The sequence below is a fragment of the Littorina saxatilis genome, linkage group LG1 (genome assembly GCF_037325665.1).
Source record: "Littorina saxatilis isolate snail1 linkage group LG1, US_GU_Lsax_2.0, whole genome shotgun sequence".
Lineage (NCBI taxonomy): Eukaryota > Metazoa > Mollusca > Gastropoda > Littorinimorpha > Littorinidae > Littorina > Littorina saxatilis.
The window spans coordinates 34613334-34639382 of record NC_090245.1 but is presented as its reverse complement, the minus strand read 5'-3'; the positions used below and the strand labels follow the sequence as shown (position 1 = coordinate 34639382).

General features: G+C 41.1%; 1 protein-coding gene across 4 annotated transcripts; it reads right to left on the bottom strand.

Moving 5' to 3' along the window:
- Window positions 1-1613: 1613 nt before the first annotated feature.
- On the bottom strand, window positions 1614-26049 carry LOC138968020 (ran-binding protein 9-like). Of its 4 annotated transcripts, none has more exons than XM_070340583.1 (11): window positions 25840-26049; window positions 23593-23710; window positions 19723-19790; window positions 18086-18253; window positions 16390-16427; window positions 10777-10961; window positions 10209-10321; window positions 9217-9876; window positions 8703-8848; window positions 5925-6036; window positions 1614-5552 (listed from the first exon to the last, which is right to left on the bottom strand). In XM_070340583.1, exons 1-11 carry the CDS (start codon window positions 26027-26029, stop codon window positions 5422-5424), a joined length of 1929 nt encoding a protein of 642 aa, XP_070196684.1. In that variant the 5' UTR covers window positions 26030-26049; the 3' UTR covers window positions 1614-5421. The 4 variants fall into 4 exon arrangements, with proteins under 4 accessions (XP_070196684.1, XP_070196695.1, XP_070196688.1 ...); XM_070340594.1 differs by having other exon boundaries at window positions 16405-16427; XM_070340587.1 differs by having other exon boundaries at window positions 19723-19775.

The window sequence follows — 26049 nt, the reverse complement described above, 5'->3', positions numbered from 1 at the left end:
TTCAAAACAATGAGGCAAACACACGTTGCTGATCAGTGAGGTATGAAATGATGGTGTCGAAGTGAATAATGAGCTCCGATGTGCTTGCTCGGCAGTGCCTGCTCAATATGATGCCCTTTTCTTTCCACAATATGCTATCTGTCCACTGCCGCTATGATCACCTTCCCTTACTGGTCAGTGGTCACAAATGTTTGCCTCACTGTTTTAAAGGGGTGCAACTCTTCCACAGCCAATTAATACCCTCAGAATAATTTTCCCCCCAGAATTTCTATTATTATTAAGCATAAGAATAAGGTATCATATATAGTCCTGTGAGGTTACCCTCATGGACATTGAGGCTGCTTTCTCACTGAGGAAAGCCAACTGCTGTACAGTAAGGCGCTACCCAATTTCTGTTATTTCTTTCTTCCTGCATGCGTGTGTTCATGTTTTCAAGCCCTCAGACTTGCTCTGTGAGCTTGTGTTCTTTATTGTGCGCATGCGTGTGTTCATGTTTTCAAGCCCTCAGACTTGCTGTCAGCTTGTGTTCTTTATTGTGCGCATGCGTGTGTTCATGTTTTCAAGCCCTCAGACTTGCTGTCAGCTTGTGTTCTTTATTGTGCGCATGCGTGTGTTCATGTTTTCAAGCCCTCAGACTTGCTCTGTGAGCTTGTGTTCTTTATTGTGCGCATGCGTGTGTTCATGTTTTCAAGCCCTCAGACTTGCTCTGTGAGCTTGTGTTCTTTATTGTGCGCATGCGTGTGTTCATGTTTTCAAGCCCTCAGACTTGCTCTGTGAGCTTGTGTTCTTTATTGTGCGCATGCGTGCACATAAGGGTGTTCGGGCACCGAGGAGAGTGTGCACATAAGGGTGTTCGGACACCGAGGAGAGTGTGCACATAAGGGTGTTCGGACACCGAGGAGAGTGTGCACATAAGGGTGTTCGGACACCGAGGAGAGTGTGCACATAAGGGTGTTCGGACACCAAGGAGAGTGTGCACATAAGGGTGTTCGGATACCGAGGAGAGTGTGCACATAAGGGTGTTCGGACACCGAGGAGAGTGTGCACATAAGGGTGTTCGGACACCGAGGAGAGTGTGCACATAAGGGTGTTCGGACACCGAGGAGAGTGTGCACAAAGTTGACTCTGAGAAATAAATTCCTCACCATACGTGGGGTCCAACCCACGCCGATAGTGACAAACTGGTTTCAACTTAATTATAAGCTAGCGCCGCTACCGACTGAGCTATCTCCCTGCAGGAATGCATGCAATGTTGTTCCTAGACTCGGAGGACAAAAGGTCAGTTCAACGTGGACTGAAAATATGTATTGGTCCAAATGTCCTGGCTACAAAAAAAAATAGTCTGTCAGACCACCTGCATGTCAAAATTATGGGACGGTCAACCGGCCAGGGGTAATACCAATGTGTTGGATCAAAAAGTATGTGTCAGTGACCAAAGACTGAGGCCTAAACACAACACTACCCGTCCTTTTATTTAAATTTGCTGTTGATGCCAGAACTAAGAATATTGTTCGTCTCAGTTTAACTTTAATGAGTGATGTGTTTGTTCCTTAAATCTTCTGTGTCTGAGCTCTCAAACACCCAAACACTCAATACCCTATAACACCATCTGGTTTATAGGCATGACACTTTACTAGAAATACTGAAAGACAAACTCAAAATGACTTGTATCAAAGCTAAACAGGTTACACTCTCACGTGCAGTTTCTTTTGTATTTATAAACCAACTTGAAGTTGAAGGTAAGAACACAAACCACACTCTACCCACAAATCAATCACACTTCTTCAAACTCCTGGTACTCTTCAGTTACGCTAGCGTAAAACATATGATTATTTCTTGTACAAATTTGTCATTTCATTTAACATGAACAGTTTTCATTCACTCTTTTTTGCTTCATTCGACCCAAGCACTCTCAAAGTCAAACCATCAAATTGCATCCATCAAAAAGGGAAAGGTAGCGGATATAAGACATGTACATTTTCAATTTCATCTTTCTCTTAGGAGGATAACAGGAAAGATATTGACATAAATACATACACCACAGCGCACAACAAACTGTCCTCTGTGTAATCACAAGCATTTTTGCCACGGCTGTGTAAATCAAAACACTCTCCATGACGCAGTATGCATTATATAAAATTGCTAAAATCATAGAAAATTCAGAACAGAGCACATGAAAGTCAATGATTCATGCTCTTGGACTTGTCTGACAATTAAAAATACATTCATTTAAGGACTGATTGATTTAAAATACATACCATCATCCCAATGAAGCGAATAAATTTACTTAATCTTCATGAAAGTGGCTTCCTTTGACATACACTGACCAGGCTTTTAAGCAGTTCTCATAAGTGATCAAATTAAGATTGTTTGAAGCTTTTAATTGACTGTCTCCATCTTGAGTGTGTCAAGTTCAATCAAAGAAAATTCCGTCCGATTATCCGCAGCGAGAGCCTATTCAAAGAAGAGAATTCAATAATGCCAGAAAATAGACAATCAATTCTTCATATGGCTTAAACCGCTTGCCAAAACAAAATTGACTTTATTCTTCAACTTTCGTGGGCTTCAAATCCCACATACACTCACGTTCTGTACGAGCGGACTGTATGGTGTATGATTATTGTCTACCCTGCTATTAAGGCAGCCATACTCGCTTTTCTGGGATTTTGTGTCATTAATGAAGATGAAATTGAAAAGGAAAGTATTTGTGTAGATCGGTGGGCCTAACTTTAACATTTCCGAACAAGCAAAGTCTTAACCTTTCTATCGAACAAAAAAATAGAGAAAAAAAGAAAGACTTTTGCTCATTAGATCTGCATGGGTGGGACTGAAAAATGTCATGAATCCTGAAGAATTTTAAGGGGGGACCCCCAGACGCTGAAAGATTTGAATTAATTAACAACCAAAAACAACGTCACCACAGACATTACGAATCCGGATTTACGGAATATACCGGAAGAATCCCCACCCATGGATCTGCTTACTTACTATGAATCTTTGAGTGAAACACAATGACTGCATCAACATCGGGCATTGACAAGTTTGCGAGACATCAAACTTTCTGAATATCCCTGACATGTTTAGCAAATAGTGAAGAAGGTGGTTCACTACTGGACATGTTTGACCAAGACCAAAAACATGCAATCAACAGGTACATCACTACATATAACTGTTATGTATCCAGAGATATCGGCGCAAATCAAACCCACAATCAGGTCCTTTATATTTTCTGACATAATCCAGCATCTCATAATCATGTGAATAATACATGTGTAAGAATATACTGATAGTGATACCCAGACAAACACAAAAATGAGATCAAAACTTCATTCCAATGTTATTGCTTCCTTATTCTTCGTAAGACCTTTCCTTTTTGGAGAGTCACTTCATTCCATTCAAGAGATTTTTGTTGTTGAGTCACTGATGTTTTCTTTCAACGTATTGAAATGAAGAGGTTAACTTAAAGCAGCACCATTTTCAAAGCACAGTATGTGAAAGAGGTTGGTAAATGCCACAACCAAGGAATTCGGGCAAGCAGTTAAACTGAAGGGATGCTCTGGCTCCTCGTAACCTTATGCCTTCCAACTCCCACCCCGCTATACATTTTACAATGATAAATAAATCTCGAAGACTTGGCTCTGATCTTGTCTACATTCAATACCACATGTAGTTTGTTTTTTTTATTGAGGAATTTGCCATTTCGTAATAACATTATGTGCACAATCCCTTCACAAGACAAACTAAAAAAATAGAGTTTCCTTAATTAGGAGCTATTAATATATCATTTCTCTAGTGTTAATCAATAAAGTTGTAGTCTTTTCTTACCGAGTGGCTGCCTTGCCCTCTTCTAGTTCTAGTTCTGGGATCAGATCATTGGCAAAAGCCTCTGCAGTGCGTAAGTGTTCTGCACTACTTTCCCTGTGAGTGAAACGGTGCCATTCTGTCCATGCCAGCAAAAGGACAGTTTGCATCATGACAACAATTTTGCTGAAGACATTTTTAAACAAAGAACAAAGTCAGACAGGGAGACATTGACAGCATGGTAGCAGATTTCCAACTAATACAGAGAACAATGTCAGAAGAAATAGTCAGGACTACAAATCTTCAATTTACATGAAGAATTTTGTTGTCGTTGAAGCAAGATAAATTAGTTAAGACAGGAAGAAAAGAATCTGATTTAATGCAACAAAAACAAAAACAAAACCAGCCTGATTTTTGCACAGCCTGAAATTAATTACAGAAAGAAAAAGATTGCTGCCTTTCGTGTCTTTATCTGTTGTCTTCTCCTTCAACTTTGCATTACAGTTACAGTTGTGCTTTTTCTCTGCCTTTTCTTTCTTTCTTTATTTGGTGTTTAACGTCGTTTTCAACCGTTCAAGGTTAAATCGCGACGGGGAAGGGGGGGGATGGGATAGAGCCACTTGTCAATTGTTTCTTGTTCACAAAAGCACTAATAAAAAAATTGCTCCAGGGGCTTGCAACGTTGTACAATACCTTACTGGGAGAATGCAAGTTTCCAGTACAAAGGACTTAACATTTCTTACATACTGCTTGACTAAAATCTTTACAAACATTGACTATATTCTATACAAGAAACACTGAACAAGGGTAAAAGGAGAAACAGAATCCGTTAGTCGCCTCTTACGACATGCTGGGGAGCATGGGGTAAATTCTTCCCCCTAACCCGCGGGGGGTGGTTCAGTGTGAGCAAAAGTGTCAAGGAAAAGAGAGATGCAGGGAAAGAAGGATAGTTCTTTGACGAACCAACAGGGTCTTCTACTAAATGCTTGTTTTTTTTCTCCAATTCAGTATCCCAGTATAAAAAAGTCTTTCACTTTCCCTTTCAACAAATATGAATGCAATAAAGGCAACCAACCAAATTTCTGAATATATCTGCACATATGACTACGACTAGTCATTCTCCAAAAAATCACATCTTCAAAAGTTCAAGTTCATTTTCTTTGTAATAACATGCGACGACAAAGTCAGTTCGCATATCAACAATCAAAACATGTACATGTTTTCTTTCACAACTGAGGAAGAGGGGTGGGGGTGAAGAGGGAATGGGGAAGGGGATAAAGGTCAAGGCTGAGGTCACACTGTCCATCTCTCACCCACTTAACGACCCTCTTCCGATAATGATCACATAATGAAGAAAATCAGGCTCCCAGTGGAGTGCACAGATCTGTTACTGCTCCGGCATAAAATCCCAAAGGAAAACCATCATGAATCCACCACAGCCAGGGCTGGGCTAGCTCTGAGCACAACGTAACACCTGACTCGCCACCCACACTCACAGCTAGCAGGGAAATCCGGCCGAGAAAAGGTCTCTGTCCCATGTCAAGGTCAAGGTCATTAACTGCCTGCAGAGAGCTGCACAAGTCTAGTCAAAAGTCTGCCGCTAAGGGCAGAGGCCTAGCATCAATGGAGGTAGTCGGCCACACTGGCAAACGCACAGGCTCCAATGCCGGATTTGGCCATGAGTTTCATGCACTGAGTTGCCTGGGCGATGGCCAGCTTCAACGGCGGCTGTTTCGGCAAACCTTGAGATTCTGAAATGAAACAGGTGTTGCGGTGTCACATAATGTATGTTTCTGAAAAGATTTATGTTTTAACTCTTATTCGTAGCATATTGTACCGTAAAACATTATATGTAGTGACATTCAGTTAATGCTTAATAGTGATAACGCATGAGACCTACATTTTGAGGAAAAAATCCTATCAACGGCAAAGACACAGAATAGCACTTTCCACACAGAACAGTTTCAGAGAAAATGTCTGACCGGCTAAGAACGTCACAATGCATATCCCCGTTCAACACACCCTAGTCAACCATTTTAGATCCAGACTTAAGACTTCACAGTATCTCTTGAACAATTCAATGTCATGTAGGGAAATGATGTTGAAAGCAAGCAAATACTGACCCAGTATGGCACTGTTGAGGGCGGCACACACAGGTTCCCGCTGTACTGACTGCAGCTGAAAGCCCACAGGACTGTTCCAGGGGTCCGGATAGGCCAACAGGCTGAAGGCATCCTGAAAACACAGCAATCAAGTTTACAGGGAAGCTATTCATACACACACCATCACCTCTAATACCACCAACACTTTTACTGTATACAACATGAAGGCAAATGCTTATACGACTCCCCTTTGACATGAACCCCTTTTAAGGGCAGGTGGGCCAGTGCAAAATTGACCAAATCGTTCAAAACACTGTTTTGGGTATTTTAGCAGATTATGTTTCCATAACATACCTATCATCCATGTGTGTCGGTGTTTTTGTCAAAAGTGTCCTATTTATCTGTCAATAAAGACAAAATGTGAACATGTGTGGCATTGATTGTCTTCTGTAGTCGATATTCCCCCGCCAAAAAATGTCTCATTTCAAAGGCTAGTTACGGCTTTGTCCTCAGCAAAACAGTGCATTCACGACATACGAAACTGCGCAGCAGCTCTTGACCTATAACATGACATCAGTGTTTTGATGAATGTTCCATTCACTCAGCCACTTGTCCGTTGCAAAGGCAGCAATCGTAATCGAACGGAAATGTCCTTATTTGGAATGTACTCGACATCCATTGGTTCGTTTCATAAACCGAAATCGGGAACCAGTTTACTTTGTGAGTGCGCATGCTCAGCTTACGAATTTTGCATACGGAAACTACCGAAGAGACCCTCGGCCATGACGGGAACACCCGAAGTTCACTCGGTTTTACAACATCCTGGTTACACATCAAACGATCGGTGACAACCGAAAGCGAATTTTTCCTTGAGAAACAACCTTTGATACGATAACAATGGCTCGAAATAAGAAAGAGGACAATGTCTTTATTAGTTCGGTTAGCAACAACAAGTAGTTCCGCTGGTACTAGGCCAAAGTTTGGATTCTGTCGGTGTTTCCGATACAGAGGAAAGCTTTGATCTCCACGCAGATCCACAGGTCGCCATTTCCGAACACGCCATGCAGCACACTTTTTACGTCTCGGCACTGGCTTGCTTTGCGCTGAATTTGAGTCAGTTTCTGTGCAGTATCTCCTCGACAAGCAAGTTGAGCATTTGCTACGCAAAAAAACATAAACAGGAGAAAGTATCCAACATCAGTCAGATTATCGGTAATGTTTGCTGGGCCTGCCATTTCCCGAACGAAACTGGATCAGCAACTGTTTGTATCAATCTGCACTTTCGTAAATTCCGTCACTGTCTTGACGAACTGTGTCATTTTCTTCACCGCGATACACAGTTCATTGCGAAGAGCTTCCTCAGTAAATTGTTCAGATTCCACGTACGATTGTTGTCAAAAAACAACTCAAACGAAAGTTTCAAATTCATCATCCTCCATCTTGCTTTTCGAAGCACCAAAGTACTGTATCGATGTAAAAACAAAAGCAGAAAACTTCGAGGAAACCAACAAATCGACGAGATAACGGAAGGAAATAAGTTTCGTTCTGGCTCAAGTAAGTTACCGTTGAAAATACCGTTATTCTCGCATGCAAATACAAACGAGAATCGGGTCATTGATACACGTTTAGCGCTGGGGCAGTATCCCCATGCTGGTTGACAGAGGGAAAGAAGGGATGGACGCATAAATTCTCTGCTGGCGTGCTAAAGGCTAAGTAGTTTGCAATTCAAATAAACTAAGCTGTTCATTCATAACACAGTTTTGTCCTTGTGTGTCTGTTTCAATAGTGTTTCTGTGATGTTCAATCTTCAATGTCGTTTTTCTCAGTTCAGCCATTTTGCCTACGGTTACGTCTTGGGTTACGCGATTTCTCTGGCTGTAATTTAGCTAGAGCAATATTTTCTTTTGTAGTTTGTGCAGAATATAACATTCTGGGGGATTACGAAGGGATTTTGCTGAAATTTTATTATAGTCATATCCAGATTATTTCAAAAAATAATTTCGCAAGCGTTACCCTAAAGTTTGACAGTTGTAACAAAGAAGTGTTCCTAACTCCAAATATAAATATAATAAACAAGATCTGCTTCGTAATCCCCTAGAGCATACCCAGAAGGATAAAATAAAACAATAATTAGAAGTGTGACAATCACATCTGATGAAAATCCGTGTATCTCCTGTACTCCACTTTTGTCTGTATTTTGACTGTTTTTGTTGCGTAAAACAAAAACCAGCAACCAAAAATACAAAAAGTGACTATTCTTTGTCATCATTTGTTCATTTCTTTCATAAAATAACATTCAGACACAATAAAACATTCAAAATTGAAAAAAAGGTAGTGCACTGGCCCACCTCCCCTTAAGACACCCCCCCCCCCCCCCCCTTCCAATGGAAGACTTCCTCCATACCCCCCCCCCCCCCCCTCCCACACCCCAATAAAACACTACCTCCAAGACCCTGTTTTCTCAGATTTTTCGTTCTTTACCTCAGTAAATGTTAAGACTATCCCTCCTTCTTAAGACCTGATTTTTTAAGATTATTTTAGGTCTTAAAACATTGATTTCCTAGTAAATGACCCAAACTTGATCTTGATGTGACCTGTATTAATTCCTTGGGTTGTCCAATCCTAAGAATATCCAACAGAAACAAACTTGCCCCACCCCCTGCAAAATGTCAAAACTACAGCATAACACTTTTTCCATAGCAGTTGAAACTGAAAGAAGCTTTAGCACACTAGTGCAGTTCTTGTTTTGTGTGTTCTTTGGGTGAAAGGCAATGGGCATAGCAAGCTATTCTTAAATACCTGTATTGCTTTCTTGTTGGTGTCGCTGTGACCAAACTGCCGACGAAGATGCTGACTCATGGATTGCAACTCGCGGCCATACTGCAACATCTTCTCAATGGCTGTTCGGTTTCCACCACAAAGTTGCTTCCCTGATCCCTCCACATCTGGCAAGAAAGAAAGATTTTTCTCTTACTTATTGTGAATCCCTCTACTAATAGTATCCAAATAATTATCAAGCACACAATTCAAATTGCCCCAAAATAACCTGATCAACACTGTCAATTAAAGTTAAACTCAACAATTCAATCAATAATCCAACAACCACATAACAAAAAACAGACCTGAATTTTCCGTGGATGTGCATCATTAATGCAGCTGAAGTTCATTTTGGGGTGTTGAGGCACACACACAAACACCAGGATAAACAAATGCAGCAACCACAACTGCACCAATTAAAAAAAAAAAGAAGCTTTGCACAAAAACAACAACAAACAAACAGCACAGAAGAAGCAAATAAAACATTTACACCCACCCATATCTTCAGCGTCCCCTGCCTCTAAGTTGTGGGAGTTGCCATTCATGCAGGGAGGTGGAGGGTTGTAGTTGCCGTTGGTGACGAGTCCATCCTCCACAGCCCCATCGGACAAGTCCATGTTCTCCTCCCCTTCGATGTAGACGGAACCCGAGCCGTTCATGGCGTAGCGGTCCGACGAGGATTGCGGGGAGCCAGCGTTGGCAGCGTTTTTCACATCCTCGTTGCTGTGCATATTGTCTGACAAGTGCTGCTGCTGGGAGTGGTGAGAGGAGGAGGAGGAGGAGGTGGGGGTGGAGCTGCGAGAGTGCTTGCCCCCCGCTCGGTTGGGACTGTTGCTGCCGGAGCCCGGTCGCTGCGACTGGTAGTGGAGGATGTGGGGGCCTGCACTACTGGAGGCGTTGGCGCTCAGGTTGTGTGCGGGAGATAAGTTGGGTGACGACCGCGAGCTGCCCGTGCCCCCACTGCTGTGCTGAGAGCGTGGTGACCGGCTGTTGGGACCCCTGACCTCGCTGTCTGACCCATTGACCATCTCCACGAACTGGCGGCACTTGAGCATGAAGAGGAGGTTGGGGTTGCGCTCCAGTAAGCCCGGGTACAGCTGCTGTGTTAGTTCTATCGCCTCCCCCATCCGACCCGCTAGCACCAGCTTCTGGATACCTGCAAGGAGAAACATACTGTGCTTTTACGCGATGGTTACAAAGACATAGACTACATAAGTACATCTGAACAAACTTGTCTAATAATAACCATGGGCCCTAGAGCAAGTTTGACATCAAACAACTTGAGAGAGAAAAATTTAAAAAGTTCACCTGCTAAGTCCACTTTTCACAATAAATCTTAAATCATGTTATTTGCCCTTAAAACAGGGATCTTATAGCTAACCTTATGCATTCATAAGCCGCTAACTAAAAAGGACATCAGATCTCCTCTGATACAGTGTCACAAAGGATATTAAAAAAGAAGAAGAAGAGAAAACACGAAGACTGTACGTTGTCTGTGCTTGATTGATGTGATGTCCTCGTCTATAGGCTGTGTGGTCGCTTTACAAAATGCCTCTGCAGTGGAGCAATAGCCATGGTGAATGAGATATGTTGAAACCATTCTGGAACACAAGATTTGTGACAACATTTTATCATGTGAATTCAAAATCGCAGAATCTGTAATCAGTACTTCCTGGTTCTTCTAGCTGTAATCTGATCATGCACTGAGCCCCGGTTTATGTCCGGCAAACCCTGAATGCACAAAATATATCTTTTGTTTGTACTCTGTTTCTGTCAGTATTTACTTCCTTCCCCAGAACCAAGAAAGCCTTCACACATGCTCAAACACAGCAGGGGTAGAAATGAAAAAGCTTATTGGGGGAGGGCTTGGGAGGCGGTTGTCCTGAAGTGGAGAGATTTTTTATAATATTGACATCAAACATAGGCTAAATCATGAGTTTAGATTGACGGAAAAGTGTATCTTAACACAGTTCGGCATCCAAATCTGATGTCTGCGAACAACACACACACTCACTCACTTCTAAAAAACCCACCAGATAACAAGAAAATGTGTCACCTCTGTAGTGCCTGCTGCCACTCCCCACGCCGATCGGAGACGGGGAAGCGTTCAATGGTCATCCTGGTTTTCATGTGCCATTCCTTCATGTACTCCTCAATATTGAAGACGAAAGGGGTCTGCCCAAAATTGGCTTCCACAACCTCTCCTGGCGTCTGCAGTCCTACAGTGGGGTACAGGTTTGGCTGCACACAGCGCTCTTATGGTGAAGAAGCAGTTGTCACAGCAAAAAAGTCATAATGTAAGTCCAGAGGCCAAACTGGATTGTCAGGATCTTGATCTTAGTCACAAGCTATGCTACTAAATGCATCACTGCAGAGCCACAAAGGTAACATCTATGACAAGAATTGGGCTGTTATGACACTGGATCTATACACACTGAAGCAACTGCCAAGGTGTTACTGTTACGGTACAGTAGGGTACACTTTGAGCATAACCTTAACAGCATGGTTATACTCAAACATGAGTGAGGCCAAACACAGTTGAAGGCTTTTAGTACAGCGCACCTATGATTGCTGCTTACTTGATGCTCACAATAATGACCATAGATTTGATTTTAATTGTATTACACTCCTCAGTGTCTCTAGTTTATGCTGTAAAAAGTCCCAAGGAATCTTCGGATAGATAGTATTGTTTTTTTGCCTGTTTTGTTGGGCCTACGTCTCGGTGAGCGGACGCTCTTGTGCGGCGGAGATCGGAATGCGGTCGCATAGTTTTACAGCAACGCGCGTGCAGCCGGGAGTTGAGTATTTTTAATCCTCCGTCCCATAACACCTTTTCTGGCAAACAATAGGGCTTTGTTTCCACTTCTTTCACACTGTGAAGATATCTAACACCATGTATGGGCTAAACAACACGTTTGGCGATTGATTGCTGTATAGATCTAGTTGATTAGCTCAGTGTAGTGATTTGATTTGACTAGACGACTCCAAAACAAAGATGGCTGCCGAATCTTCGAGCAGCACATTTGTTGAGTCATCGACGAACAAAACAGAGGTAAGTGAGCACATTTTACGATTAATAGTGCATTACAGTAACAATTGAAGCAAAGTAGGTAGAAAAACTAACATGCATACGCCGTAAGAAGTTTTCCGTGCTTCGAACTGTACTGTTCAAAGTGATTCTGAAACTGAAACTAGTGAAAGTGAAAGACGAACACAGCACACTCATGTGTACACGCTTTCTCGCCCTGTTACAGACATCCATCTAAATTAATATCTAAGAAATGGTATGGTATGGTATGGTATATATTTATAGTCACGGCAGAGTTCTCTGCGTGAAATTCGGGCTGCTCTTCCCAGTGATAGCGCGTCGCCATAGTACGGTGTCACGATTTCATCTTTCGCCTGTGTACATATTTCCCCCTCGATATATACTCAAGACTGAAATGTTGTTTCCTAGTAAAATTAAGAAGTGAAATTATGTATGGACGAAAGGCATGTCAGTTTCTTGCATTTGAAGAAAATTGGTGGTGAAATTTAATAGATTTCATCCCCAAAATCGATTTCTTCGAAAACGTGTACCGAGTGGTTACGTCCCTTGAGTAAGAAGGGAAACATTGTGGGATGAATCAAATTTCTAAGTTAAATAAAACAAATTGGTTGGACAAATTTGGCCCCATGAATGTAAGGTACACAATGTCGCTCATCAGTACTATCGAAGGGTGGTTTTTTGTTCAGTGTAGAGTTTATACTAGATCAACGAGGCCGAGAATCGAAATACAGATCAACACGGCGAAAGATGAAAACGTCACACCGGCACCACCCCCTTTTTTTTCCCTGTGTGCATTGTGTATTTGTTTACCTATTAGGTTGGGTTTTCTACAGAATTTTGCCAGGGACAATTTTCTTGTTGCCGTGGGTTCTTTTACGTGCGCTGAATGCGTGTTGTACACGGGACCTCGGTTTATCGTCTCGTCCGAAAGACTAGCACCCAGACCACACCACATCTGGTCTAGTGGATGGGGGAAAGGTATAGGCTCCAAACAAGATTCGAACCCATGACCCCTCAATTTCTAGCTGGGTGCATTACCACTAGACCACTATGCCACCACTTTCAGGGAATGGAGTCAGCACAAATGTTAACTCCGGGAAAATATCCCCCTAGGCAGATTCGAACTCTCGTCGTCAGATTACAAATCCTGCGCACTACTGACTGAGCCCCCCCCCCCCCCCCCCCCCTGTATGTAAATATAACTGTGTATATTTAAAATCTGAGTAACAGGCGCTCAGTTTCGACTCATCTATTCGTCAAGCGTCCAGCATACTGCTGATCATTATTGATTTCATTTTTCCCCTTGTTGCAGAACATTCCGTTGAACCTGGACTGTGCGATCTGTGAACAAGCGACAAAACCAGGGGATCATGTGAAATTGACTGAAAAGGGCTGCTCTGGGATAAACTCTGCTAGCATAGAACGAGGGGACAACCTCCAGGTCAAAGCAGGACAGCTGGTTCACGCAAAATGCCGCAAGGACTACACTCATCACAATTCCATTGCAGCATTGAAACGGAGTGTGAGAGAAGGGACCCCCTCCCCAGTTAAGAAGAGGAGAAGCCTCCGGTCTCATCATAATTTCGACTTCAAGGCTCAGTGTCTCTTCTGCTGCCAAAGCACAGAGCCTTTGAGGAACAGAAAAGTTGAGAAACTAATTCCAGTAAGAACAGACTGTTTTCAGGAATCTATTGTGAAAGTGTGTGGGGTGAGGGGGGATGATGACAAGTGGGCCAATGAAGTCAACAGTCGCCTGGAATTTGCGTCTGACTGTTGTGCCTATGATGTAGTCTACCACAACGTGTGCAGCACTAATTTTCGAAAAGGATCTGGAATTCCTCAGTCTTTCTCTGATGAAGCAAAGGGGAAGAAGCCAAAAGGTCGTCCTGAAAACCCAGTGATAAATCGTGCTTTTCAAGATGTTGTCAAGGTTCTGGAATTTGGAGATTATGAACAGGTAACACTTCCAGACCTGGTCTCCGTGATGCAGCAATCCCTTGATCAAGTTCATTCTTCTTCTGTTTCATGTCAAGTCAGACATGAAGGATGTGTTCTTCTCCTCAAGCAGGGCAAGTACAACAAGACTTTGGGACATCAGATCAACGCAGAGCCGTCTTGGCCCCAATGTGTGCAAGAATATCTTATTTGCGCATGCATTTAGTGGCTGTGACACAACTTCTCGGCCTTTCAGTGTCGGAAAATGTGTCCCAGTGAAGAAACTGCAAAAAAAGAACAAACTGTTTGAAAATAGTGCCAAGGTTTTCCTGCAGACTAATTCGGATCACCAGATGATTGCAGAGACAGGAGAGAAACTGTTAGTCGACATCTACAAAGGAAATGATGGTGACACTCTTGACAAGCTTCGGCTGGTAAAGTACCACGAGAAAGTGTTCACCGGCTCTAAGCAAGTTCAGCCAAAAGTCCTGCCTCCTACTTCAGCTGCAGCCACAGGGTCTTTTACCAGGTTCAGGAGTGGGCTTGTTTGGGTACCAGTCTGGAGCTCATGCCTGAAGAATGGGGGTTTCAGCTTCAGCGGGGACAGCTGCTTCCTGTTCACACTGACATTCCTCCAGCCCCTGAGGAGTTAATGAACATCATCAGATGTGGTTGCACTACTGACTGTTCCTCACAACGCTGTAGTTGCCGGAAGGTCGGCCTTAGCTGCACAACTGCCTGTGGACAGTGCCGTGGAATAAGTTGCCTCAATTCGATGCTTCCCATGGATGAAGAGGAGGAGGAGACTAATATTTGAGGTAGGAGTCACTAGGACTGTAGAAATAGAGTCAGATAGGTATCTAGGTTGAATTATGCATCATGTAAGGGATTTTCTTTGTGATGATGCTTTTCGTCATCAGGTATGATCACCAGTTACCGCGGGAAATAACGTTCTTACTGAATATTTCATCAGCATTTGACCGGAAATGGATTTTAGCTTAATATTCTTGTTATTCAGCTCAAGCCCTTTCATTTGATATGCAGCATGATAGGGTTCTCATTTTTTTCCAAGAAATTGCTATTTTTTTTTTTTTTTTTTTTTAAATATCGAAAAAGCCCGAAAAAAAATTAATTGTTCCAGTTTCTCACCGGGACTTTTCATATGTGTTTTTTCTTGGTTGGTACTATGTATTGTGATATAAATCAATTCTATGGTCATTATTGTGAGGTGAAATCATAAGTGGCCTGGACTATTTCCGTCACACAGACAAAAGCTTATCTAACATGAGTTACTGTTTCCTTCAATTTTCATTCCAAACCAATCAACATAAAGCTCCTAAGCTACACACCATTTAAAATGAGATACAGTGAGTATTGTATCGTTGTTCTCAGCCTCAGTCTTCAGTCATTGTCACATACTTTTTTGATCTGACACATTGTTCTGACCCTTGGTCAATTGACTGTCTGATAGTTTTGACATGCAGGAGCTCTTCTGACTAAACACTTTTTTTTTAAGCTAGGAAATTTGGACCAATTTGGACAACATTAGTAATTGTGACTTATATATATATATTACATTTTCATTCGTACCTTAAACTTTTTCTCATCGTTAAAACAGTATTAACCTACAGTGGAGTCCGGGTACAACGAATCTCAAGGGAGATACATTTTAGTTCGTTATATCAGTAATTCGCTGTAGAGTTTTCAACCCTAAATGGCCTCAAGACAAGTTTTCCCAATCACCTTCAAATGATCGTCCCATCGATCTTTCCTTGGAGAGTACAATCTCTGCATGTTTTCAACAGCTTCATAATATAATCCATAGAGAGAGGCAAACTAACAGCGGGAGGTGCATGAAAAGCGTCAGTTTTCACGATAAAACTTTGACTCGCTCATTCACGGGACATAACTGCACTCCGGACTGTCCACAGTGTTGAGCAATTTAGGAGACTTCACTGCCTGAGGAGAGTATTGATTCAAACGAACGCGTGGTTCTATATCGCGTCACTCGGTCACGGATCGGAGAAAACAAAAAAACAGTTCCAGATTTCGAAACCATGTTCGTCAGCCATTGTTTTTAGCAAGACAGACCACATGTGCACGAGCTTCGCTGACGTACATCGCAAAATGTCATGACGTCACCACAACTTTCGGTTTTGGTTTGATCTGTTCCGTGCACCTCCCGCTGTTTTTTGTTCAGAGTTCGCTCATCACGCGATGTGCACTTGTGTTTGTGTATTATTGTCTTTGGAGACAATTATTGACATCAGTTCGTTGTAGCCTTGTGACTTTTAGAGACAAAACGGCTCTGGGGCGATGAAAACGTGTTTGTTAAAAGAGGGGTTCGTTATGCAAATGAGTTCAAAAGGTTCGATGTAGCCGGAAAGTAACAAATAAGAAATAGAAGGCTGTCTGCCGGGAAATCAATGGCAGTTTGTTAAAAGAGGGATTTCGTTATACCCAGGATCGTTATAGCTGGACTCCACTGTATTTTGATCAGTCAGAACGATTATTTCAGTTCTTTTTCTTCTTGAAATAATAGACTTAAGCATGAATTCAACACAAGCTTCTGAACTCAAATGAACTGTGAAGATGATTAACACGGACAGAAGAACACACTTTTCATGTGCGGATGCAAGACAGTTAGTTGATGAATGGAGTGTGCATGGAATGATGAATACTCACCCTCATGACACTTACCGGCAGATCTGAGAAGGCAATGCCTGTGACAGAACACAAAAATGTAAATGTAAAATGTACAGCTCTATTGGAGACACACACAAACATATGTCTGTAGACACACATGGCAACACATTAAAAACCAATGCTACTGTACTGTCAATGTTATTCTGACAACTGACATTAAAGGCACAGTAAGCCTCCCGTAAACCACACAGATACTGTCAGGCTTTTACACACAGTATAAACACCCTTTCATTTAAACACTCACCGCTTTTGAACATCCTAGGTGCCCTCCGTAAAGAGCGAGCAATTTCCAAAGAATTTATTTTTGCGTGGTTTATCTTACCCTTGAGCCATCGCGAACTCGTGTGATCCAGTTTCCTTTTTTCACAATGTAGTCGTCAGTTTGTGATTTCAATGAGACTCGCTGTAAGCTTATCTGCAATAGCGCGTTATTGTGTACCAGGGTTCCACACAACCCCAAAAGTCAAGGGTATTCATACCCTTTCAGGAAAAAAGTAAAGGGTTTTTATACCCCTTCCAGATTTTTCACAGGGTATGAGTGACAATCATCCATGAAATGTCATTTTTTTGTTCTTTCGTTTTGCGAGGCATTTCTTTGAGCAGGCGACAGCACCGGATAGGCTAAAGCGAACAGTGCCATCGAGATGATCAGTTTAAAGTTATCGCGCAGTTTGAGGACAAGGGAGGCAACCTCTGCTTCACGGCGTGCCAGTGTCGACAGAGGAGTGGCACGAACACGGTGTGTACTTTAGTCGTCTCAGTAGAGCAGGCAGCCTGCGTGCTGTTGCTTGTAAACTAGCAAAGGCTATACCCTTTCAGCGTTTGACTCGTACGTTTTTTTAACCTATTTGGAAGAAAACAGTTACGTATTTATACCTCTTCAGAGAGCATCTCGTACGTGATTTGGAGGGTCAAAGGGTATTATACCCTTAATTCTACGTGATGTGGAACCCTGGTGTCCCTCTCAATCTAAATGCAACAAACGGCTGCGATTCACACGAACGAGTGCGGTGGCAGTTGACTGTTCAAAGGAACGGGCGCTTGGCACGACCGTCATCTGCTATGAGAAAGACGGTTTGCGTGACACGTTTCCGGGCTTTTCTTTTTTCAAACTTTCAAAACTTCAATTCTTTTATGATTTAAGAATGTTTGTGTAACAAGCTATCAATTTATTATCTAGATTTTAAAAGTTAGTTCTAGCGCCTGATTTGCAGATCAGACGGTCCACGAAAATAAATTCTTTGAAAATTGCTCGCTCTTTACGTAGGGCACCTAAGATGTTCTTAAGCGGTGAGTGTTTAAACCGTACTGTGTGTAAAAGCCTGACCGTATCTGTGATGGTTTACCGGAGGCTTACTGTGCCTTTAACCTAACATTAACAAGGACCTTTTCATTCCAAATCAGAAGCACAAATGTGTTTTTTTCTTCACCCACACACTCACACAAAATTGCAAAAAATATCAAACAGATATGACAAGACACATGTATCATTATCATCATCACAAATAAAGGAAAATAACACATGGAGAAAAAAGAAGACAAGAAACCAAAAGCTACAGAGAAAAGGGACAATACCTTTCAGTTAACCTCCCAACTCAAGACACCTCAATAATGGGAATTTTTCCCTCATGAACAAAACACATACTGAGTGAAAATATGTCTAATTGATACTGACCAAGGTTGATGCCATTCTTGGTGTAGAAGCAAGTGTTGTCGATGAGGTTGACACAGCAGCCAATCACATCACCCGTGGTAAAGGTGGGACCATACGGAATGCCAGGGTTCGATGAGCAGAATGCATTGCCATCATCGCCATGGTAACCGTAGGAGTATTTGTCCCATCCTGAAAAGCATGTTGAATAAATTCATTTTTGGGTACAGTGGTACCTGTGATGAAGGGACACCCTTGGGACCAGTCAAAAGTGTCCCTACATTGCAGGTGGCCTGTCATGGCAGGTGTACTTTGGTAGAGATAATAGACAAAGGGACAAGATAAAGTGTCCTCATGAGAGGTCTCCTCTTATAGGACTAGGAGGGGCCTCACATCACAAGTACCCCTGTAATACACAGCAAACACACACACGTTTCTGGACTTGGTTTGATTTTGTTTGTTCTTTGGCGTCTGAATACAGAATAAGGTCTAAAGAAAAGAAAATGATAAACTTCCCAGAAGATAAGAGATACATGAAAGAATTTTTTAATTATGAATCATGCATGGCCAATGGAACACAGAAAAGGATAAGAATCACACATTACATTAACATGAAATGTAAAATTAAAAATAAAGCACACGTGAATGAGTGCACACCACCAATAAAAAAACAATAGGAACACATAACAAGTCGCGTAAGGCGAAATTATAACATTTAGTCAAGCTGTCAAACTAACAGAATGAAACTGAACTCACTGCATTTTTACAGCAAGAGCGTATACTCGTAGCATCGTCAGTCCACCGCTCGATGCACAGGCAGTGAAATTGACAAGAAGAGCGGGATAGTAGTTGCGCTGAGAAGGATAGCACGCTTTTCTTTATCTCTATTCTTTTTAACTTTCTGAGCATGTTTTTAATCCAAACATATCACATCTATATGTTTTTGGAATCAGGAACCCACAAGAAATAAGATGAAATTATTTTTAAATCGATTTCAGAAATTTAATTTCAATAATAATTTTTATATTTTTAATTTTCAGAGCTTGTTTTTAATCCGAATATAACATATTTATATGTTTTTGGAATCAGAAAATGATGAAGAATAAGATAAACGTAAATTTGGATCGTTTTAAATTTTTTTAATTTTTTTTTTTACAATTTTCAGATTTTTAATGACCAAAGTCATTAATTAATTTTTAAGCCACCAAGCTGAAATGCAATACCGAAGTCCGGCCTTTGTCGAAGATTGCTGGGCCAAAATTTCAACCAATTTGATTGAAAAATGAGGGTGTGACAGTGCCGCCTCAACTTTTAAAAAAAGCCGGATATGACGTCATCAAAGGTATTTATCGAAAAAAACGTCCGGGGATATCATTCCCAGGAACTCTCATGTCAAATTTCATAAAGATCGGTCCAGTAGTTTGGTCTGAATCGCTCTACACACACACACAGACACACACCACAACCCTCGTCTCGATTCCCCCCTCTACGTTAAAACATTTAGTCAAAACTTGACTAAATGTAAAAATGAAGACAAAGACAGACAGACATACAAGATAAACATTTAATAACAAAAATCACAAAAGAAAAGAAAAGAATGGACAGAGCAGCACATTTTTGAAGAGCAAACCAGACATAACAACATGGCATAGAGCTCTCACCAGGCAACTTGTTCATGTTGACTCCCTGGGTGGACAGGCCAATCCCCATGTAGCTGTGACGAAAATAGCTGTAGATTTAATTACAGCATTTCTGCTGCTTTCACACAAACAAGTCATGCAACAAGAACACGTCATTACAACAGGCTAATTGTTTGGGAAACATGCATCACTTCTGTTAGAGTACAATAAAGTTAGTGCACAATAACACCATGTTTCATCATCTGAGATACCTAGCTTGAAATTAACCATCTGCACCCCCCCCCCCCCCTCGGGCTTTGCTTTCCAGCTTAAATTAAATACCTGTGGCCCCCCCCCCCCCCAACACACTCTAGTTCCCTAACCTTTCAAACCATTATGAACTACCACTATTGGTCACAGTTTAAAAATAGGCATGACAATTGTGGCAAAAGTCCAAATTAAAATGTTGAGTCACACTCACTCTTCAAACAAAGAGACAGCCCCTTCCACTTTTCACTTCCAGCAGAGACTGTTGCCCCACAGTCACAGATTCTAAGTCTAACATGACTTTTGAGTGTCACTTACACACATACATGTGTGAATCAATAACCTTTAGCTTCAAACAAAGCCAGCTTAACAATACATGTAATATCATGTCACCTAATGACCTATGTTAACAACTGCAAAATTACTTGTGAAAAAAGAGAGAGAGAGTGGTGATTGACTCCTTCAGTCTCAGCCCATTCACCTCTGCCTAGGCTTGTTTTGTTCTTTGCTTTTTTTGTGTGTGCAGCCTGTGACTCCTGTGAGTTGGTTTGCTTGACTGACTCAGTGACTGATCTTTTTACATTTAGTCAAGTTTTGACTAAAGGTTTTAACATAGAGGGGGAATCGAGACAAGGGTCATGGTGTATGTGTGTGTGTGTGTGTGTAGAGCGATTCAGAGAAAACTACTGTACCGATCTTTATGAAATTTTACATGAGAGTTCCTGGGTATGATATCCCCGACGTTTTTTTCATTTTTTCGATAAATGTCTTTGATGACGTTATATACACATGTATGTCGTCTACTTTACCACTTGCTGTGGACAAAAAGCTGAAGAGGATAATCATGATTATCTATATAAATACGGCTTGTGTCTGTCTGTGTGTGTGTGTGTTCGCGATGCACGACCACAGTTCTCGATGGATCTGCTTCAAATTTGGTGGGCATATTCAGGTAGACCTCGGACACAACCTTGTCGATGAGAATTTTCAACACGTGCTCTCAGCGCGCAACCGATTTTGGTTTTTCTGTTCATCTTCCCAGATACATTCCCACTAACTCTTCCTTATCTTCTCCAGTGTTTTGCGTTTACCTCCCTTCCTTCGTGTGGCGTCAATCCATATTCCCGTTTCTATTTTTAGAAGGTCACTGTCGACAACGCTAAATCCATATTCCCGTTATACTATTTTTAGAAGGTCACTGTCCCGGCAAAGCCGGGTATTACTCTTCCTTATCTTCTCCAGTGTTTTGTGCATTTATCTCCCTTCCTTCGTGCGCAGCCGGGTATTTGGCTTGACCTTTTCCCGGCGAAGCCGTACCCGGCGAAGCGGGTATTCATCTAGTAATATATATATAGGGTCAGCTGGAGGACAATTCATTTGATCATGTCGGGAGGACATCCAACCTCGGAGTAGAAGTGTATAAAGTTTCAAAGGTCCAGTAAAACAAAAATGTTCAAGAAATTAAAATTTTTTCCATTTAATGACAACTACTCAAACCGGTTGCGACCCCAAAATTTGTTGAGGGTCAACCAGATGTGGGTCATGTAGGGAGGTCATCACACTCTAGATCCTAGAAGTGCATAGCCTGTGACAAAAGGTCGTTTGGTATACCCTTGTGCATTTGCAAAGAAAATAAAATGTTTTCACAAAAGCTTTACTATTTTTGTGTTCGTTTGTTGTTTTGAATATACCCATGAGAGATACATATGACAACATGTTGATGTCTGTGAATCTGGATGTTATTTAAAAAAAAAAAAAGTATAAATATATTCTCTTTGTTTCCCTCCTGAGAACGTGTCCGGTGTGTTCACCTACTTCGTTGATAAAAAAAAATCCAAAATCATAAGCACTAATTTTTAGCAAGTAACCACACAACTGAGGTTTGAAAAATACACCTCAGTCAACATTATGGTTAAGCTGTTGCAAATTCGGATGATTTTGACCCAAAAGAATCAGTCAGTCGGTTGTGACTCGCGTATGTCCCACCGATGTGTTTCCCATTTATCTTTTTTTGTTTTCACCTGATCGTTTCCTGGACAAGTTTAAACATGTTTTCCTTTATAAACAACAGTAATAACGATAAAACTATATACTGCATATTGGAAAGTTTGAACATCACCGGTATTTTGAAAAAATGTGTGCCGTACTGGCTGATTTGTCTGAACGTCACGACCAAAGATTCACCGATTTTTTCATTACACAATGCGTAGCTGGTCCGATATTAGCTTTTGCATAAACCGGAACATGCCGGATGTAAGGAGAGCCTCGCTTTCAGTTCCAAAAATGGCCACACGAACACGTGAAGGCAAGAGACCGTAGTATGTCCGTTTGTTAACACCACGACCGACAGAATCGTCACAACCAACTACTGCTTTGACTATTGTTCACATTTAAAAGTATGTCCATTGCAGGGTGGTGACAACCAACAGCGGAAATGATGTTCTTGTAACTAATATCAAAAGACATGTTCCTTTTTATTCTTTAATTCTAGGAAAACAACATTGCCATGTGTGTTAGCTACTACTACTGAGTACTACAGAGATATATCTGATGTTTTATATCCAAATCTTGCACATTTCATTTATCAGAATATGTCCATTCCTGTTTAGCGACACCCAACAGCACAAATGTGCACCCATGTTCATGCTGTCATGTTATGACAATTATTTTGTGTGTTGATTGAAGGAAATAAAGGTATTTGACATATAAAAAAAACCTGAGGTCAGTTTTGGTGTTCTATTTGATGCGAGTGGAAATAATCAAGATGTGTGTGTGTTGGTTGTCACAGTGGACATATTATTACATCATATCTAACACAATATATTTCGACAATCTTGGATGAATTTTAACAGGGATAGTTATATAGCTTTGTTTCAGTAAGTTTTAACTGTTGTTTTAAACTTTGGAGATGTTTTTGCCATTATTTTTTGTGAACTAGTTTGTCTTGTGTCACAACCAACAATCTCCAATTATTCGACTAACAACTGATAAAATCATGTCAAGTGTTGCTCAAAGTATCTTTTAACACATGTTTCCAGATAGCCAAAGGACACAACTTAAAACATGCACAAACTGAACACTTTAAATCCATTTTGGAAATTGTCACTTTCAGTCCTGATTGTCAACGACCTTTTGTCACAGGCTCATATAGTTTCAAATCTCCGGACAAATGTCAACCAGACTTGGGTCGTGTCGGGAGATCATCAAAGATTCAAACACAAGAAGTGTGCAAAGTTTCAAAGCTCTAACTTCAAAAACATCTGAGACAACCTTAACGTTACAGCTGGCCACCCATACAGAAGGACATTTCTCAGTTCTCACTACCAAGACCCACCGATTACTCAGGTGAGTTAATGAAGTCTGTTTTTTTTGCAATATAACTTAAAAATGTTTGAAAAAAAAAAAATATCATAAACAGACTATTTTCTTGTGTGCCTAATACTATTAACCTAAATTACGTAACTCATATGTATATGTAAAACGTAGGTCAATCTATAAAACCATGCAAACCCTTGTGCTTACCATCTTCACAAAGCATAAAATCTGTCATCACAAAATTATACCCCCCAAAAGCTGTTCATAAAGTGATAACCAGAGTTTGCCCGAACCTCACAATCAGTCACATAATGAAGATTAAAGACTTACCCATCTCTTCCCTTGCTGATGATCCGCACTTCAAAGTAGTAAATCCCACAAGCAGCAGGAATGGGGTGAGTGGCTCGTACGCTGGCAGCATCTTTGTGGTTGTGACTCTTGCCCACACCTGTATCATCATTGTCTTCGTTAGAGCCCTCAAACATGGAATTATGGATCATAATCCATTTGGGACTAAGGCTTTTACCTAACTCGCCGACACAGACAAAGAAAGGGAGGGCAAACACAGAAAGCAGGATGATTCGTTTTGTGTGTGCAAAAATAACTATAAAAAGCAACAAAAGTCGACAAACAGCAAGAAAAAAAAATAAATTGAAAAGCTTTGAAGTGATTATCTTCATGCTTGTACCAGAGACCATGACAATAAACAGATGACCAGCACACAAGCAGTGGGGACTCGTGGGAATGTTGTGGGATGTATCACTGTATGTCGACTCATTTGTTTTTTAGCCGGAACATTCGTTTGTCTGATTATAAATGTATACAAGCAAGCTCAAGCAGGTCAACCCATAACGGGTTGCATCTCTCATTCTCTGCGCATTGCAAGCAAAACCCCTAATTTGATTTTGAAAAAGATCACAAGCACAATAAAAACTACTGCATGCATTTCACCGACCTATGCTCTAGAGTTGAGAACTACAAAGTCAAAACAAAAGACATACTCCACTAATGATCTACACCAACGGACAAGAACTGAAGAAGGCAATGTAACAAGTCATGCACAGCTAAATCTAACATTAATGTCTCAGAATGAGAACAAGACTGGTCAAGAGACATGTTCTTTTGTATTATTTATTGTTTAAGTTTTTGCCATATTCTGGTGAGTACATTTTTATTGCTATCTTATTCGTGTCTCAGTTTTAAATGTAACACTGACTCACAGGATATCATTTCAATTCGTAGTTTTATGAGACTATTGTTAGAATGTACAGGTCTTTCAGTGTTTCACAACTCAATTCAGTTTGGAAATATAGGGGTTAAGAGCATGTGTCCGGTAAATCATATGGGAGGGTAAAAAAACCCTCTGGGCTTCAAGATTACAGTTCACACTGTTTTCTTCTTCTAATCTGGAAAGCTCTTAGTCTTAAAATGACCCACCAATAAAATCATAGAAAACCTGATTCATGTTAATTAGTGTCAGTGTTACTTGAAGATCTATGCTGCATATCTACACGCTGCAAAACATGGAAATACAATTCATTGAAAGGCTTTTTACAAACAAAACAAAGTTTAAACTGATATTGCTAAATCTAGGTCTGACATCACAATTCATGGCGGGCAAATCAGCAGTGCATGACTGTCGGATATGGTGCCTGTAAACATTGTGTTGACTCTTTTTGTTAGCACACCTGGCGCGTATCCCTTTTGTCTGCACGGCTGAAGCATGTGCCTTTGCCTGCCACTGTGCCAGCGCTCCACGTGACAGACACTGACAAGCAAGAATCGCCACTCAAGAGTCAAGTACACAAACGACAGACTTCGATAAAATCAAAGTCTTACAATCCATGGGTCTATAATTTCCTTGTGTTAGACATCACAGAAACCTCAGACAACCAGAGCAATAAAATTCAACTCTGAAGCACTACTAACAGGGGATTTTTTAATATTAGACTCAGAGTATGCATACGATTTTGTCATCACAACAGACACCACCTGCAACTTGCAAGTAATGAACACAGTGACACAGATAAACATTGACTGAGGTGATATGTCATGCAAAATTGATACACATGTTTGCCCAGGAAAGCAAGCTTGATTTTCTGAACAAACACAACAGCACAGCTAAGTTGGGGCCAAGAAATCATGCCATTCATTGATTATATAATTGACAACACCCTAACCCAAACTGCATCATATATTAATAAACTCTACTTCGATCAGCTTCATCTAAATCAGCTTGGGATTTAGTTTGGAAGAAACTCCAACGGCAAAGCCCTTCACGCTGGTCTCCATTTTCTTGGCATGTAAGTGTTTGAAGGCTTGTTTTGGTTAGATCTGCGCAATATTTAGGTTTCCTGGCTGCCCTCGAAAGCCAAAACAATCTCGGACAGAAACAGGTGGCATGAGTCTCTAGTGCAACGTAAAAACAATACCGAACAATCCAAAATGCATCCAATTTAAAAATAAAGTATTGTGTTTGGTATAATGTTCTCGCAAATTTTGACATGCGCATTATGACATTTATTATTCTCATTGTTCTGCTACGCTTGAGAAGCGAATGTTGGCTTGATCGTTTACCTTTGTAGTGAACTCTGAGGTTGTTCAAAGACAGTCCAATAAAGTTGAATTTGTCCTTTGGGCTCCACGATCGAGGCAACGGAGTGTCATCTTCATTTACTGCTGGATACAACTGTTTTAAAGGATCCGAAGGATCGAGCGAATTTGAGTTGAGTGTTTCAGTCGAGGGAGAAGTGGTTCCAGTCGCCATTTTTCGTGTCTTCTCAGCTG